The 18,965-nt window shown below is 45.3% G+C and overlaps 1 protein-coding gene across 6 annotated transcripts in view; it reads left to right on the plus strand.

The window, feature by feature from the left end:
- IQCA1 (IQ motif containing with AAA domain 1) overlaps positions 1-18,965 on the plus strand; it is a 169,826-nt gene that overhangs the window by 35,431 nt on the left and 115,430 nt on the right. For all 6 annotated transcript variants that reach the window (XM_053283146.1, XM_053283149.1, XM_053283147.1 and 3 more), the window contains exon 6: positions 12,992-13,197. In XM_053283146.1, coding sequence (XP_053139121.1) covers positions 12,992-13,197 — 206 coding nt within the window. The remainder of the gene's footprint in view (positions 1-12,991; positions 13,198-18,965) is intronic.

The raw sequence follows: 18,965 nt of genomic DNA on the forward strand, positions 1-18,965 counted from the left end.
CGGGGGGGAAAGGGGGCCCAGGGGCAAAATTTTGGGGTGGGGTGGTAGTGCCCAATGGGTGGAGTCTACCACCCCAATTTCAGGGGAATTGGGCAAAGGGCTGATTTTTGGGGAATTTTTGAAGTTTTAGTGACTTTGGGGCAGTTCGGGGGCATAGCTTGGGATCTGGGCAAAAGGAGTGGGGTGGGGTGGTAGTGCCTAATGGGTGCAGGCTACCACCCCAATTTCAGGGGGATTGGGCAAAGGGCTGATTTTTGGGAAATTTCTGAAGTTTCCATGTCTTTGGGGCAGATTGGGGCAGAAAGTGGGGCCTGGGGCAGAATAGTGGGGTGGGGTGGTAGTGCCTAATGGGTGGAGGCTACCACCCCAATTTCAGGGGGATTGGACAAAGGGCTGATTTTTTGAGAATTTTTGAAGTTTTAGTGACTTTGGGGCAGTTTGGGGGCAGAAAGTGGATCTGCCCCAAAAGGGTGGGGTGGGGTGGTAGTGCCTAATGGGTGGAAGCTACCACCCCAATTTCAGGGGGATTGGGCAGAGGGCTTATTTTTTGGGAATATTTGAAGTTTGGGTGTCTTTGGGGCAGATTGGGGGCAGATAGTGGATCTGCCCCAAAGGAGTGGGGTGGGCTGGTAGATAGTGCCTAATGGGTGGAGGCTACCACCTGTCCCCAATTTCAGAGTGATTGGGCAGAGGGGTGAATTTTGGTGAATTTCTGAGGTTTGTCTTCATAAGGTGAAGTGTGCTAAATTGATTACTTCCTCATATTCATAGTAATTGAGAGTGTGAAAAAGTGAAAGTGGGGTCATGAGAGTTGTTTAATTGAAAAAAATCTCATTTGCTATGATAGAATGAGAGGTGTGAGCCCTCTGCCCAATCCCCCTGAAATTGGGGTGGTAGCCTCCACCCATTAGGCACTACCACCCCACCCCACTCTTTTGGGGCAGATCCACTTTCTGCCCCCAAACTGCCCCAAAGTCACTAAAACTTCAAAAATTCTCAAAAAATCAGCCCTTTGCCCATTCCCCCTGAAATTGGGGTGGTAGCCTGCACCCATTAGGCACTACCACCCCACCCCACTCCTTTTGCCCAGATCCCATGCTATGCCCCCGAACTGCCCCAAAGTCACTAAAACTTCAAAAAATCCCCCAAAATCAATCATGAACCGAATCACCTGAATTTTTCGGGCCCGAAATTCGGGTGATTCGGCTCGGGCCCGAAAAATATCGGGGGACATCAGGGGTGATTCGGTTTGGCCCCGAATCACCCGAAATTGCTCGTTTTGGGCACAGGTCGTTCTGTGCCCGAAATTTTTTGCACATCCCTAGTATTAATACTTTATAGATAGTTGAACTTACTCCTTTAGGCTAATCCTGATAGCAAAGTATTAATTTCTCAAAATTTGTAAGTGAGCGAGTAACTGAACTCTCGACTCTACTATCCATCAGTATGCATCTAATTTGAAACCAAACTAGCCAAGGTATTTGGCATCCTGTTTGTTGTTCAATCTCAATATTGTTATATAACCTCTTATATCTATAACAATCTCTTATTCTCTAAAAAAAATATCTCCTTCAACAGTCTCAAATAAGCCAATCCAGAGTTGCCTGCCCCAGTATCCAGACATGTTAATAGAGGTGTTAATGGAGAAAAATCTCCTCTCAATATTGTAATTTTTTCTTTCCATATCTGGAACATATTTCTAGTGAATACATTTTTTAATTTTCTTAACATCTATGAATTTACTTGGGTAAAAAAATATTTGTCTTAAAACTCCTGCTAATTCTTGTGTCTCTTCTATTTGTATCTACTGCTTTGATACATCATCCATTATAAATTCAATCATACTAGCCAACCCGCACAGAGCATCTGTGCTTTCTTTGGGGCCGGCTGTATCCCCCTCCCTCCCTTCTGCCTTACACTCTTGCCCCTCTTCTCCTTCCTCCCGCCCCACTCTCTTGCCCCCTCCCCTCCCTTCCCACTCTCTCTTGCCCCCTCCCCTCCCACTCTCTCTTGCCCTCCCTCCCCTCCCCCTCCTTCTTGTCCTCCCCCTCCCCCTTCCTTCTTGCCCTCCCTGCCTCACTCTCTCTTGCCCCCCTGCCCCTCCCCCTCCCCCGCATTTCATTTCACAGTAGTTATCGGGCGGCGGCAGCTGCCGCTGCTCCTCCACCCAGGCAGCAAACATGGAAGTCCTGCCGCCCGGGTCTCTCCCACCCCAGCCTCCTGTGGGCGTCTGGCCTCGGCGGCCAGTTCCGCCGCCTGGCCGTGAGCTGCCTCAGCGGCTGGGCCCAGCACCTCCGCGGCCTGGCCCGCTACCAGGCTGAGTGCCGCATTTGCGGCCGGGCCTGTCAGGCCCGTTGCCGCCACTTGCTAGCCTCTGCTCACCCTCACCCTCTTGCCCAGGCTGTCGGGCCGAGTCCCGCCGCCTCGCCCGGGCCCGCCGCCGCCTCACCCGGGCCCCCCACCGCCGTTGCCACCTGTGTATAATTTGTAATCAACATTGAGTAACAAAATCGCTCTATAAGAGCTAACTTCTTGTAAATCTCTGCCTAGTTTGGGAATTGTTATTTTTGAATCATACCACGAGAATGGGAGACAAGCTCCCTGACGTAAAGCATTAATTAACATTACAGATTCTGGTTTAATAATTTCTTTATTATTAAACCTAATATTTTCTTTATTTCCTAAAAAAAATTCCCCTATCATGCTATCCAGTTTGGAATTCTGAATTATTTTTAAAACTTCAAGAACTTCTGCTTTAGTAAATGGTGCTTCTAGGATTTGAACATCCTCTGATAATAATTGTGGAGAGTTAATCTTATCTAAATAGTTAAGAATTTTCCCCTTTGTTGGATTTTGAGAGTTAAATAATTGTTTAAAGAACTTAACAAATTGATTACTAATATCTTTTATGTTAGTGATGATTCAGCCTGTATCATCTCTTTTAGCTTTTATAAACCACTTCTCCTTTAGTTTATGAGTTAACAATCCTGTATTTTTATTGTCATATTCATAGTGTCTTTGTTTTAAATAAATAAGTTGAGTAGAAATTTGTTGTTTTCAGAACCTCGAGCACCTTTCTTTTTTTAATCTATTTGCTTATAAGTATTCACCGGCCCTGTTCTATTAAATATTGCCAGTAGGTGATTAATCTCCAACTGGAGTTTATCATTCATTTGTGCTGATTGTTTTTTAATCCTGCTCATCTGATTAATACACTCCCCTCTAATAACAGCTTTCATCACATCTCACCTCACAGCTAACATTGTATGCTCTTTATCATTTTCATTTAAAAAAAAAAATGGGGGGGGGATTTTTACTTTGTCACCTAATCAACAAGTAGTCTAGGTTTAAAACACCAAACTGGGGAGAATAAAAATTTCTCCTTGGATTTAAACTTAAAGATCACTGGGGCATGGTCTGAGACAAAATGGGTCCAATTTCTCCCTTTTGAAATTCCTTTAACAAGGTATTAGATGCTTATATGTAATCTAACCTAGAATAAGATTGATGTCTTCCTGAAAAAAATGTAAAGCTTTTTGCAGAGGGGTTTAACGCTTGCCAAATATCTGTACGCTCATACTTATGCATCAATCTTTGAAAATTCCACGATAGTGAAGTTTGTTTCTTATGTTATATAAATATTGATTTATTCCCATTAGATGTCTTAGTTGCATCAATGTTGAAATATCTCCTCCCAACACTATATTAGTACCAGCAAACCTTTTCATTTTCCTCATTGTTTTCTGAAGGAAGTCAATCTGTCTCTGATTTGGAGCATAAATAGATGCCCAAGTAATAGTTTTATTATAGAACTTGTTCTTAATAAGAATATATATCTTCCATCCTTATCTTTTTTTAAAAAATCGATAACAAGATCAATATTGTCATGCCCCCACTCGAGGACATTGGAGAGGAGGGCGGGGGGGCAAGGGACTTACTAGAAAGTGGTAAAGCACCTGAGGAGGAGCAGGCTGGTGATTTGAACAGGGAGGTAGTTGAGACAGGCCAGGACGAGTGTTTGTCACAGGAGGGGCCAGCAGGGCCACATGATCTTTGGAGAGAAGGGTCAGGATCTGAGCCAGAAATTGAACGGCTGTTATCTCCTCGAGGACGCCGGCGGGGGAAACGTCAACAGTAGGTGAGGGAATTACAGAGTAGTAGTCAGCTGGCGGGGTGGAGTGTTGACTAAGTCCACGTGTCTGATGATTATAAATTTGGCAGCCTGTGCCTTGAACAAACTGCTGGAAACAACATGTCTAATCTGCTTTGAGCTTTTGTCAGAGAGATTGTTACTTTGGAATCTGGGCTTCTCACTCCTCACTTCTGTATTCATAGTGAGACTGTTAAAGCTTACCATTTGCCAGTAAAGCTGAAACTTGAGCTACTGGCTATCTATATATATAATTCTCCTGGGTGTGCCCAGGAGAAATGCGTCCCGGCAGCCCAGCTGATTGGCTGGGCTGCAGGGGGCACCTGATTGGCTGGCAGCACACCCAGGAGAACGGCAGTGGCGGCCATGGCCGGGGAGCCAGGCGGACCCGGCCGCGGAGGCGAGGCGGCGGGCCTGGCCGGGCCCGGCCACAGCAGCACTCTCGGGCCCAGGGGCGGCGGCGGCACTCTCGGGCCCGGCCGCGGAGGTAAGGCGGCGGGCCCGGCCGCAGCGCAGGCGGTGGTGGGCCCGGCCGCACTAGAGGCACAGATGCTCTGTGCCCGGGCCCACTAGTTGTTTCATATATTTCGAGCCAGTGTCTTCTGTAGATTGAGCTCCTGACAGATATTGGCTTTAAATAGAATAGCAACCCCTCTTGCCTTATTTGTCTCTTGAGCAAAAAATTGCTTTCCATAATATCTATCAGCAATACCATCTATCTTATAGGTCTCTTAACAAAAAAACACCACCAATGGATTTGACATATTTAGATCTCCTAGCCCTTTTAATTTTAATCCCCCAAACATCTTTAAGCCCTTTTAATCCCCCAAACCTCTTACATTCAGAGAAACTACCATTCACTGATCACTCATTTTATTCCTTATTCCTTTAAAAAAAAAAATAGTTATTCAATTTCTATGAACCAGATAATTCCAGTTCACTCAAAATGCCCATTTCTATTTTAGTATCTCTATCTATAGAGTATAAAATACTGTATTTAATTGTTCCTTTTTACAAGATGTGTTCCCCTTTTCCCCTTCCCCTTCCTCCCTGGCCTACTTAGACCGAAAGCAAACATTGTTTGCAGAGGAATCTAGGATCCTTTAACAGTTTGAGAGGCGAGGGGGAGCATCAGCCAGTCCTCTCTCCATTCCCAGCCCAATATTCCTTGTAACGAAATAATTAGTCAACTAATTGATTATATTGACCTAGCCTGACTAAACATCTTAGCAATCTTCTCTCTTCTTTTTAATTTCTATTTTAAAGTTCATCTAAAAGTGTGAATTATGAAATCTTCCAGCTGCTTCTCTTAGGTTCTCATAGGTTCCATAGACCACAGCCTCGAGGTCAAAATTGCCTGGTTTCCAGTTCAACTCTTCTTGGCAGAGAAGCATAGCTTATCTTCTAACAAGTTCTCCTGTTTTCCGAAGACCAGCTACCTCAAGGCCAAGTTGTTTAATTCCATGCAAGACTTTTCTGCTTTGCTGTTTCATTTTGCATTTGTTCCACAGAAATAATAACTTGCTTCCCTTCAGGTTTAAAGATAATTATTTTAAAGGGAAAGCCCCATTTATATCGAATCCCCTTTGAAGACAGAAGCTCAGTCAAGGGCTTGAATTCTTTACACCGCTGTAATGTTGCTATACTGATTTCTTGAAAGAATAACACTTCCTCATTTTCCCAGATTAGATCTTTTTGACGCCCCGTATGTAGAACTCTGTCCTTCAAGCCGGAGTTAACAAATCTCATCAGGACGTCTCTCGGTTTCTGTGTTGACATCTTGTATGGGACCCTATGAATTCTCTCCAAGTCTTTTTCCACCAGTTGCAAGTTTGGAATCATCCCATTCATTTTAGTAATAACATAACTCATTAAATCCACCTTCTCACTAATGCCCCAAATTCTTAAATTATTTCTTGTATCACGATCTTGGATAGCCGCCATATCCTCTCTTATCTCCACAATTTTTTTCTGAGTAATAGATAATTCTAAAGGTAAAGTGTACCAGTCGATTTTGACACCTGGTGCCCACAGATCCCTTTGGTTTTCTTTGGTAGAATACAGGAGGGGTTTACCATTGCCTCCTCCCACACAGTATGAGATGATGCTTTTCAGCATCTGCCTGAAGGTACCAGCAGGGATTTGAACCGTCAACCTTCTGCTTGTTAGTCAAGCATTTCCCCGCTGCGCCACTTACGGTGACTAATAGATAATTCTAGAGCATTCTTATTAGCTAAATCAAAGGCATTGCTGGCTGTTTGTCCAATATCAGATATTTGCTGTGCAAACTCCTTAAATTGCTTATTAATTTGGTCAATTATACCAGCCAGATCTTGGCGGACCATTGTAAAGGAGTTTCTCCATTCCATTTGTAGTTCTTTATTAAGCTGCCTTATCAAATGTTCGATTGATTATTATTCCAAAGTTCGACCGGAGGTATATAAAAGCTTTTCTTGTTATTTTTGTAGATCGAATGAGCTTCTTCTTGGATTTCTTCATCCTTCTCCTCTCCTGCATTATGAGGGGGTGACATAGCAGCTGGCTTCAGTTCATCCAGGAAGGCTTTAATTCCTTTTCCTTTCCTCTTCAACTCTTTCTTAGACATTTTTCCTTAGATATCACTTCAAATTAGCAAGCATAGTTTCCAAACTTTCAAGGCTAAGTCTATTAAAAGGGCTGAGGTGGAGGGAGTGATTGAGCTAACATGCCATCTTGCCCATGTCTTGCTCCGCCCCTGTGTGGCTAAAGTTATGGCAACCTCTTTGCATTCCGTAAGCATGCTTGGCTGTGGTCTTCGGGACTGACCTTTGAGGCACACTCTTGGGTAGAAGAACTTTCCTTTGAGGGGTAGGCCCTGTCTGAAGACAAGATGGACAAGACCTTGCAGAAAGTTCAAAAATTAAAAAGTACGGCTTGTTCTATGAGTTACCAGCCTGCTAAATTCCACTCCAGTAAGCCAAGCAAATGGCCTCATTCCCAATTTTCCTGCTCTTCTTCACAACAGACCTCATCTGAGTGGTCATTTCACCTGAACTGATATGACCCTCCTAAGAAGGTGCCCTATTCCCAAGCCAAATCGCAGCTGCAACAACGCACCCGCTCCTACTCTAAGAGACAATGACTTTTTTCTCTTCTCCACCGGCAGTCATCTCACCCCATGCCTACTGACTTGGAATCAGATAATTCAGATGCTTGGGTCTTTACCATAATTCGCGTGGGGTATGCCCTAGACTTTACAACAAAGCCACCCTTCTCTCGAAGGATTGTCATTCCTCCTACACTAGTGCTCATGGAAGAAATCATGGTCCTTTTGGGAAAGATGCTACAGAAAGTGTTCACAGTCTCACATCCCAAGGATTCTACTCCCCATATTTCATGGTCCTGAAGGTCAACGGTGGTCTTCGCCCTATTCTGGATCTGAGGGAGTTAAATAAGTTCATTATTTACAAATGTTTCCGTATGCTGATGATCGCTATGATTTTGTCACCCTTCAAGAGGGGCATGTGGATGGCATCCCTAGACCTCAGAGACCTACTATCACGTCTCTATCTGACTCCAGCATTGGAAATTTCTACATTTCCAAGTAAGACTCTCCACCTTGGATTGGCTTCAGCTCCCAGGGTCTTTACCGAGTGTATGGCCCCTTTCTATTTCTCGATGACTGGCTGATGGCAGCAGACTCTTTCAGCCAGGCTGCATCAGCAGTACAGGACACCATCGCTCTCATAGAGACCCTGGGACTCCAAGTCAGCTACCAGAAGTCTCAGCTGCAACCCACACAATGCATCTAACTCCTAAGGACTGATCTTTGATTCAGCCCGTGCCAGAGTCTTCCTGCCAGATACCAGATTGTGTATGCTCATTACCCTGGAAGGAACAGTTGCTGGGGTGGCCTTTATAGGGCCAGAACTTAGGCCACATGGCAGTCACCACACACTCGCCTCCATATGCGTGTGCTTCAATTCTGGTTCTTGGACAGTTTTCACCCTCACACAGACTCACAAAATATGCTCCTACTCCCTCCCAGAAGAAGTCTATGCTTCCCTCCATTGGTGGATGCTTCTGAATCATCTGTCTACCAGAAGCCCCTTCTATGTTCCAATTCCAAAATTAGTCCTCTCTATAGATGCCCCTGAATGAGGCTGGGGAGTGCATCTATGGGAATACCGTGTGAAAGGTCACTGGCACGGGCATGAGGGATCTTGACACATCAGCTACCTGGAGCTCCTCGCAGTCTTCAAGGCACTCAGGTGCTTCCAGCCTTTCATAGCAGGGGCCTCTGTGATAGTTCAGATGGACAATACTACCGCAAAAGTGCATGTCAACAGACAGGGTGGTACTGGCTTCAGGAGCCTCCTACAGTAATCCTTGAGTCTATGGTATTGGTGCATCAGGCATCGGGCTACACTGCAGGTGGTCCATATTCAGAGCCACGTAATTCAACTTGGACACCCTCAGCAGATCCCTTATAATATCCCATGAATGGCAGTTTGCTCATGGAGTCCTTCACAGGCTGATTGACCAGTGGGGAATCCCACATTGGATTTCTTTGCTACTGCAGAGAACAGGCAATGTCTTCCCTACTGTTCCAGAGTGGGCATGGGACATCGCTTGTGGGGAGACACTTTCACCATCACATGGACGGTCCTGCTCCTAATCCTGCTGCTCCTGCGGGTTCTTTTAAGGATCAGAACAGAGGGAGAAAACTGCATCCTGATCATGCCATGGTGGCCCCCGCTGCGCCTTCGAATGTTGACAACTGACTACTGACTCCTACTGTTCCACAGCCATCTACTATTAGAGGAGAGCTGGTCTTGTGGTAGCAAGCATTACTTGTCCCCTTAGCTAAACAGGGTCTACCCTGGTTGCATATGAAAGGGAGACTAGAAGTGTGAGCACTGTAAGATATTCCCCTCAGGGGATGGAGCCGCTCTGGGAAGAGCAGAAGGTTCCAAGTTTCCTCCCTGGCTTCTCCAAGATAGGGCTGAGAGAGACTCCTGCCTGTAACCTTGGAGAAGCCGCTGCCAGTCTGTTAAGACAATACTGAGCTAGATAGACCTATGCTCTGACTCAGTATATGGCAGCTTCCTATGTACTGTCACAGCAAAGAGCGTGATCCCTCCACCTGACAGTGTGGAGGATATTCAGGCCTTCCCCATAGAGCTCCATAGGGTTCTCCAAGCTGCACGCAAGCCATCCACAGTTAAGTCCTATTCCCATAAACTGACACATTTCACAAAATTCGCTGTTGAGCATAGTTTCAATGTTTCTTCATTGTCGGCACAACATATATGTGCCTACCTGTTACATTTGAAAGAAAATGTTAATTTAATTTTTTTTTAAGCTATCTTCTTCATGGGTCCACTTGGCAGCCATCGTGTAGGGGTGTGCACGGAACTGCGGAGCTGTGGTCCAGCACTGGGGTGGGGGGTTCCATTAAGGGCGGGGGGTTTACTTATTCCTCCTGCCGCTTTCCACCTTTGGTGCTGTATTTTCTGTAGCAATGGGGCAGCAGGATACCTCCCTGCTGCCCCTTTCCCCACTTGACTGTGCGCCTCCTGTAGCAATGGGGCGGAAGGATACCTCCTCAACTCCTTGACGGGGTGGGGGGGGACAATGTTGACCAGGACAAGAAAGAGGGCTGTACCACTGGGGCGACTGTCGGAGGAGCCGCTTGAGCGAGCTCCTCCTAGCCAGCGAGGGACCAAACTGCGGCGCCGGCTCACTGGATACTGCCTCACTGCTGCCACCGCCGCTGTCGCATCAGCTCCACGTGGAGGTGCTGCGGCTGCCGCCGGCACCAGCAGAAGCCCTGGGCCGGAGGCCAGAAAAGGCCTGCTGCCAGGGCAATCGTCGGAGGAGCCACTGAAGCGAGCTCCACCCAGAAAGGAAACCAGCACTGGACTGTAGCGCTTAGTCAAGTGGGGAAAGGGGCGGCAGGGAGGTATCCTTCCACCCCATTGCTACAGAAAATACGGCGCCAAATGTGGAAAGCAGTGGGAGGGGTAAGTAAACCCCCCCACCCCAATCCATCCGAACCCGAACCGTCCATCCCCGGACCGGTCCGGAGGCCTGTAGAATGGCCTCCGAACCGGTCCGGGCACATCACTACCATCATGTCTGTAAGGAATCAAATATCCTTTCTACTCAGATCAGCACGTGTGAGGAGAATGATCGCTGAGTCATCCCTGCTGAGCTGCCTGGGTGGGCTCCTCATAAAACTGTTCTATATTTCTGGTTGATTAAATCAACCAAGTCACTTTTAAAAGCTTTTCCTAATGGGGTTTGAGTGACTGAAAAGCTCCGTTTCACTTTGCTTCCCCTTGCTAACAGGCAAGTATATACAAACCCACTGCTCCCCTGTGTGTTTGCTTGCACGTGGCGCTAATGATAGCTGGCTAAGCTCTTTTGATGACGTGTCTGCACTGGAGGAATTCCCTCCTTCCACCCATCCCCTTCCTTCTCCTGAGTTAATAACCAACTCTGGAAGGCTTGTAAAAAGAAAAGAACAGAGAAAATTTTATTCATTAATTTTAATCTTTTCACTTGTATTCAATTGCTGTAGGCTGGTTCATCTGAGGTTTTGGCTTTTTAGATACTCTCCAAAATGCCTAACTTGGATTACAAGAATGTTTCAGAACGCCCAGATCTTTTTTAGGTGGCACACATTGCTATCTTAGTTTCTCAGTTACAAAGAACAGATATTTAAGAATTGCAAAGCAAACTCAGAAAGCAAAATAATTCCTAACACAAAGTCTGACTAAGCATACTTTTCCCTATGCTAGTTTTCTGAAGCTCAAAAACCTTGGCTTCATTCCCCCCCAAACTCACCAATATTCCTGGCAAGATCAAGTCCCTGCAAATCTTTCACCCTTAGAGATTGTCCTGCAGCATTCACGATGTTGGAGCAGCCTCCATGCTGGTCACTGCCCCTCCGCTCTCTCCTCTTCCTTCTTCTCCTTCCCAGCACTCCCCACCCCCACCCAGCAGCCCTCATGTCCCACACACCTGGTGGATTGATTGGTCAAGACCTGAGGTCTTCAGCCTGTCATTCAAGGCCAGGGGTTCACTTCCTGTTAACCCTATTGGAGCTGGGAGGCTGATCACTGCAATGTACTTTCTACTCACTACAATGTCTTATACTGTTGAAACAAACCACTCCTGGTTCCACAATGATGTACTCAAGAAGTTCTTAAAGGGCCTGTCACATCTTTACCCAGACGCTCTGCTGATGGCACCGGCATGGGAGCTCTCTCTTTCACTGAAACCTCTTGTTGAGCCTCTGGCCACAATAGACCATCAGCTACTCATCTGGAAAGTTTGTTTTTTTAGTAGCTATCACTTCTGCACATAGAGTAAGCAAACTGCAGGCCTTGAGAGTGGACACTCCATAACTTACCTTCCATAAAGATAAAATTATACTCTGACCAGACATCTAGTGCCTGCCCAAGTTGTCATTTCACCACTCAGAACCCATCAACTTAGCTGTCTTTTTTCCTAATCTGACATCCAGAGCTGAACATTGGCTATATCTTCTGGATGTGGGATGGGCCTTGGCCTTCTGTGTTGAGTGCATGGTCGCATGGAGAAAGACAGACTTCCTCTTTGTCTCGTTTGAAGGACATCAGAAGGGACTTCAGGTTTCCCCACAGTCCATTTCCAGATGGATAGTCTCAGTTATCAAGCTCTGCTGTAAGATCACAAAGAAGAAGTCACAAAGAAGAATTAAAGCACACTCCACCACGACCATGGTGACTTCGGTGGCCTTTGATAAGGCGGTGCTGTTAGAGGTCATTTGCCAGGCTGCCACCTGGGTTTGTCTGCATTCCTTTATCCAGCACTACACAATAGATGATGAGCCCAGAGGAATGCGAGCTTTGGCAGAGCAGTGCTTCAATCAATTTTCAAGTAGATCCCACTATCAATCAGGTAAGGCAGCTTGTTATGCTCCCAGAAGTGTAAAATCCAGAGATCACATTGAAGAACAACAGGTTGCTTACCTGTAATTTTTCTTCTTCTAGTGGTCATCTGGGCTTTTACATGCCCTCCCCCACTCCCCACAGAGGGGTCTCCTCCAGGCGGACTCATTGACTGAAGGCTGGCGCAGCTGCATATAGCAATGGGGGGTGGAGTTCCCACCAAAAAGCAGGAGAATAAGCTTGGAAGTTTTCCAATATGGTCTCCGTGCATGCGCAAAGCCCAGAAGTGTAAAAGCCCAGATGACCACTAGAAGAACTAAAATTACAGGTAAGCAACCAGTTGTTCTGCAATGTAAATATTAAGTTCTTTATGTGATAACTGTAATTGCCACATGAATAATATCACACAGAACTCATCCTCAGTCCAGACATCAAAAGTGAAAAGTGAGGTAGAGAGAATGGAAAGGGGTAATTTCCTGTAAGTTCACATGGTGTGTTATCAGACCTGGTGTCAGGGGTCAGCCAAGTCAACCTGAAGACCCAATGTCTTAATGTGGTGATTTTTGGCACCCTTTCTGAAAATAAGAGCATCTCCCCCATTCACCTCACTGGTGAATCAGGGGGATGTGGTGGTAACAGCAACTCCACCTCCTTTGCCCACGATGAGAACCCACAGTGCTCACGTGCTGACAGTCCGCTCTGGGCTACAGCTGGCCCCATGTGTTAGCCAAGACAAGGCAAAGATGAGATAGTAATGCAAACTGGAAAGATTATTAAAGCTGTGGTTATTGTGTCCATTAAAAAACCCCAGGCTAAAATAGTAACCTCTGAAGTTACTACCAGAATTAAAACTGGGACTATGACATGTTACAGGCAAACATCCCAGGCCTCATTTTGATATGTATTCCTACGTCTTTTTCAGACTCTTCCTCCTCACTTCCAAAGACCTAGTATTTCATTGGTGCGAGCCCAGAAGGTGGATAGTTTAAGGTGTGAAATTCAGGAGAAACATGAGTCCGATTACCAGAAAGCTCTAGTAAGCATAAAGGAGCGTGTGAAAGAAATTGAAGGCCCTGACATCAAAGAAAGCCTCCAGGATCAGATCCGCCAGTGGTTCATCGAATGCCGGTGAGGAAAAAACCAAAATAAAATAATGAAAAATTACCGCAGCAATTATAGCAGTCTTATTGGCTTGAGTCCCAAGAATGCTGTTCACGTAATGGGGCTTTAACATCCCTTTGTCCTGCAGCACCCCAAAAAGTCAATCTTGAGGATCAGGGAACAGGAATAGTATGGGATAAAGTATGCAGAGCTTCCAATGGAGGAGGGAGTTGACAGAAATCCCCCTGTTCTCTGAGAGGAAGTGCTTTTCCACTTGTGCAAACTCTAATCAGCATTCAACCCATAGCCTCTAAACCTCATTCAGTTTAATCCCATTGGAAAGAATGTCATGCTTTTTCAGGACTAGGTTAGACCAGTGGTTCCCAACTTTGGGGCCTCCAGATGTTGCTCAACTACAACTCCCATCAGCCCCAGGTACAATTTATTGTGGTGATGATGGGAGTTGTAGTTCAGCAACATGTGGAGGCCCCCAGGTTGGGAACCACTGGGATAGACCATGTCACATCACCATTTTGACCATACATGCATGACATTGCCTTGGGTTGCTCATTTGATAAGGAATGTTGGGTATAGAGCATGCCCACAGCTCATGTGGACTGTGATTCCCAAGAGTATGGCTAGCAAGCTGGCATCAGGAATTACAAGACTGGATCACATTTGCAGTGGGCCCACTTGCTGACCAGACACCAAAAAGAAGAGTGACCTGGTTGCCATTCTTCGCATATACCTAGCTGCTCCCTTTCAAACCACAAATCTCAGTTGCACTGGGTGGCTGCGTAATTCTCCCATTGGAAAACAGGCAATCTCAAGTTGGGCAATCTCACACTTTTTATTATTTTTATTTTATTTTAATTTAATTTAATTTTAATTTTATTTTATTTTCACCCCGCCCCTCCAGTGCAATACTGTTCAGGGCAGCTTACAACAATAACATAGACTCAGAGACAAGTAATAAAATTTCTTTTAAAAAAAAAGTCAGATTAAAAACAATTATTAGGTTCAAATTAAAACTGAAAATTATAACAAGCTAAAGAACCTACCAGATATAACAAAATAATGATATTAAAAAGTCTCCTTTAAAAGATGTGTTTTAAGATGTTTTTTTAAAAACCCTGAGGGAGGGAGCATGGCAAAGCTCTTCAGGGAGGGCGTTCCAAAGCTGAGGGGCCACAACTGAAAAGGCCCTGTCTCTAGTCCCCACCAACTGGATCTCTGTTAATGGGGGGTCATGAGCAGGGCCTGAGATGATGATCGGAGGGCCCTGACAGATTCACATGGGCGAATGCGGTCTTACAGGTACCCCGGCCCCAAACCATGTAGGGCTTTAAAGGTCAATATCAGCACCTTGAATCTAGCCCGGAAGCAGACCAGTAGCCAATGAAGCTGACGCAGGATGGGTGTAATACTCGTGAAGCGACTCGCACCCACAAGCATCCTTGTGGCAGCATTATGAACCAGCTGAAGCTTCCGAAGAGTCTTCAAGGGCAGCCCCACATAGAGTGCATTGCAGTAGTCCAATCTGGATGTTACTAACGCATGAGTGACTGAAGTCAGGTCCGACTTCTCCAAGTAGGGTCACAGCTGGCGTATCAGCCATAGTTGGTAAAAGGCACTTCTGCACACCACTGCCACCCGTGTCTCCAAGGACAGCATTGGGTCCAGAAGCACCTCCAAGCTGTGGACTTTGTTCTTCAGATGGAACGTGACCCCTTCCAAGACTTGGATGATCATTACTTGGATGATCAGTTCTACCAACCCAGAGCACTTCTGTCTTATCTGTATTGAGTTTCAGCTTGTTTGCCCCCATCCAGTCCAGAACAGCATTTACCAAAAGGAAGGACGCCCAGCAATAGTGAAGCGAATTGAGAGTTACTATCTTGGGTTCCTTTTGACCCTGCCTGCATGGGTAGTAATGGTGGGATGGATCAGACGGAGCATAAGACAACTGGGTTCTATTCCCTCCACTGCTGCAAGGCATCTTTTGCACACGAGTCCCCCCAAACCCTAGGTTTGGTACTGCTGGATAGTGAATGTACTCCATGGTCTTTTTCAGTGCAGAGTAGGTACAAGGCAGAAGGCAAGGCTTTCTCAGTAAATAGGCTGCTGTAGAAAATGTTTCTTAAAGGCAGAAGAACTGAAAACTATTCAGTTAAAAAATTATAGCAAAAGAATAAATGCCTGGCTCTTTTGAGGGTTTCTTGCTGAATAGACAAGCTGTCAGAAAGAAGGGCTAGGCATGTTGGTGCACTGGATAGAAGAAAAATATGGCTGGAGCAGAGGGAGCAGAATGAAAATTAGTAGGATGCCATAAATAATTTATTAGAGAGAGAATTGTTTTGCAAAGTATTATTATTCCATTTGAAAACAACATTTAATTTTAACTTTTGATTGTTTTTGGTTTCTTGTATCACTCTTTTCATACTGATTATTTTGAAGGTGTGAATCTTTCTGTTTTCCAAAAAAATATGAAATGTAATTAGGCCCATGTGCAGTTAATCTGTTTTATAGGGTGTTGCTGGATTTACAGGAGGCTGGGGGCACTGGAGTAGCTTCTGTGCAGTGGCAAAAGTTACCTACTTCAGTATATATTGGAAATTTATGGGTCTGCTGACATTAATGGAGGAAGCTTGATGGCTTCAGTGGGGGCAGGGGATCAGCCGGAAGCCCCCGGTTCATATATTTTCCATACCTGATGAAACAAAGATAAATCTCTGTGTCATGAATACAGCCAATTGAACTTCCAGCATCAAGTCTCCAGAGACTGTTACCCATTGCACTAGCTCTGTTTTGTAAGTTTCAAATGTGCAAATATATCACCTCAACATTTTCAAAAAGCTTCTTGATTATACCATTCCATTTTTAGTATTTGGAAATAGCCAAGTGTCTAGTAGTGCTTGGCATTTTAGTTATTGTCTTAATCTAAACATCATAACCCTTTAAAGCAAACCAGTAATTTTAACAAACTTGTAAGGACAGTCAAAATCCAGTGGCTGACATCCAGACTTGCACTAACGTGTTGTGCTAGTACAATACTGTTGTGCCGGATAGCTGCACTAAGTCTGGTGCTTGCATTCTCGATTGGTATTGTACGTGTGCAAACTGTGACACACCTTATATGTTGTGCTGGGAACATTTGCACAAGAACACAATTCTAAGAATCCCTGTGGCTTTGCACAGCTAAGCGATCTTCTTGCACTTGGTTGGTTGTGCAAGCATTTCAATAGTTTGGATATCAGCCAATGAGTCTAGACACTTTGGCTGATATTTCCCATAGTATACTGAGGGTGGTTCTGAACTGCCCATGCTGCTATGGGCATCTGAAACACATGCCTATGTTGCTGTGTAACAGGGCTGTTCCACTAGTACTTATAACTGTGAAATTGTATATAATTAATGCAATTAAAGTCTATTCTTATAAAATTAATATATATCACTAATTTGAGTACAATACAAATTAATTTGGATACTGAAATTGAACACATGCATTTAAAATGGGGAGCTATGAGTTGCCATGTTTAATTTTTACTAGCCAGGAACAAATTTTGAAATCCAAATTCTACAGTTGAAACACAAATTTAAGTGTACAATGCTAGAGATGCACATGGATCGAGGTTCGTGGACATCTCTATATAATGCCCGTAGAACAGGTTGTATGGCCACAATTTAGGTTGTGTGTTCTGGTGACTGTGGGTGGGTATCAATTATTTATTCCAGAATTCTGTATCTTTCAGAGTCTTGAACTGAAGCAGATACAGTTGCTAGATCTCCTTAAGTTCAGACCTGAGCTACAGGGGATGGACACTGTGAGCTTAAGACCCTTAAGAGTTAGTGCCTAGCGGATCAACGGGTGGGATGGGGCAAAACCTAGTGTTGGTTGGCAAGGGCATAAGATTATAGGGCTGTGCAAGTTCAGATTGGTGAGGTCAGACATACTTCAATTTGGGCCACATCGGACGATGTCAGAGAATACCCGAACCCAGCCTTAGAAAGCCTAGGTCAAATTTGAGTTCTCTGACATTGTCCAAAAAAAAATTAGAGCTTTTCAGAGCACCAAATGGCAATGGATATCTGCTCAGTTTATGGCATCTGCAGGCATCTATTTGCCCACCAACCTGATTGCCTGCCTGCCAATGCAGTTATGTTTTATGCCTTCTTAAACTTACAGTTTTGAAAAACAGACGGGCCACTGGCCAATTTCCGAGTTTCTCTTGTGATTCATTTCCTCTTAGATTCTTTAATGTTTCAACGCTTCCCCTTAGATTCTCTAGGGTTGGTTACTTTTCCTTTCCCCCCCAGGTTTCACAGTGAGTATCCCAGTTGCTTTTAAATATTAATTTAAAGGATGGTCAGGAAAAGACTCAGTCATAACATTCTGAAGGGTCCAAAGGACCCTTAACTGACATTTATGGTATCAGGTCATTTTGGATTGGATTCAATCCTGACGTTTGCGATTGTGCACCCTTAAGATTATACTTGGCCAGGCAAGGAAGGACCTGGCTGTGCTAGTGCCTCAGGGTGGAGTCTGGTGGACACAGAGGTTGAGTAAATGGCAAAAAAAATATCCCCAAGCAAAGGAGAAAATAGCACAAACAGCTTGTCAAATTGATCTATTTCTTTATTGGAGTTTCATTCCTTTTGCTGAAGACCATGAGAAGATGGCTAAGACGTTAATACTTCAACTTGAAGTTCTATCTGAGTGCTTGACTTGTTCCACCTGTCCCTAAGGACCAGAGATCTCTTGTGACAGGAGAGATTTCTGGAGTCCTGGGCAGTATATCTTGGAGGATCTTAAGGGTGCACACTAAGAGTGTCTGGGAGGTCAGAGAGGGTCGGAAGGAGGTAGATTCTCTCAGCTCCCTGACCTCTCCTAATGAACAACAGCCATCTCACCCTGCCTGCGCATTCCTGTCTCGGCTGAGGAGGTTTGTTTTTACAGCCCCAGACCTTCTGAAGGACCAGCTTGTGGCAGCCTGATTGCTGCCCTACTCCACCTGTGCCTTCTATCTGAGTGCTTGACTTGTTCCACCTGTCCCAAAGGACCAGAAAGCTCTCGTGAGAGGAGAGATTTCTGGAGCCCTTGGCAACATATATTGGAGGAAGGCACGCCAGAGGCGTAGCCAATGGCAGAGCCTGTATTTAAATACTCTGCCTTTTAAATATTAATTTAAAGGATGGTCAGGAAAAGACTCAATCATAACGTTCTGAAGGGTCCAAAGGACCCTTTTAAAGGACCCCTGCCGTATTTCCAAAGGGTTCCAAAGGACCCCTGCCATATTTAAAATGGCAGAGTACAGCCTGTAGGCAGCCACTGAAGCTGGCCACAAAAGGGGTTGAATGTTGTTAGACCTCCTTTTTATTGGCTTGTGCCAGGCCTTTTGTTGTCATGTGTTTGGGTTCTCTTGGGCAGAATGATGTGGGGTGTGTGTCCAGTAGCTCTGGAGCAGCTATTACTGTTGTGGTGGGGAATAGAAGAATTGGCATTGGCAAAGCAGCTGGCCGTTACAGGCGATGGGAAACCAGTAATTTAGTAACTGTTTCCACTTCTGTATGGCCTGTCAGCCCTCTGGCCTCGGGGAGTTGTTCCAACTTCCCACAGAACCTAGCCTTGCTCCTTTGCAATGCCAGGTCGGTTCAGAATAAGACCAAAATTATCCATGACTTGATCATGGATAAGGGAGCTGGCCTGGCTTGTATAACTGAGACCTGGATGTGGGAGGCTAGTGGCCCAGTTTGGGCCCAGCTTCTTCCACCAGGTTACTCTGTTGTGGAGCAGG

Source organism: Hemicordylus capensis, chromosome 1, assembly GCF_027244095.1.
Source record: "Hemicordylus capensis ecotype Gifberg chromosome 1, rHemCap1.1.pri, whole genome shotgun sequence".
Lineage (NCBI taxonomy): Eukaryota > Metazoa > Chordata > Lepidosauria > Squamata > Cordylidae > Hemicordylus > Hemicordylus capensis.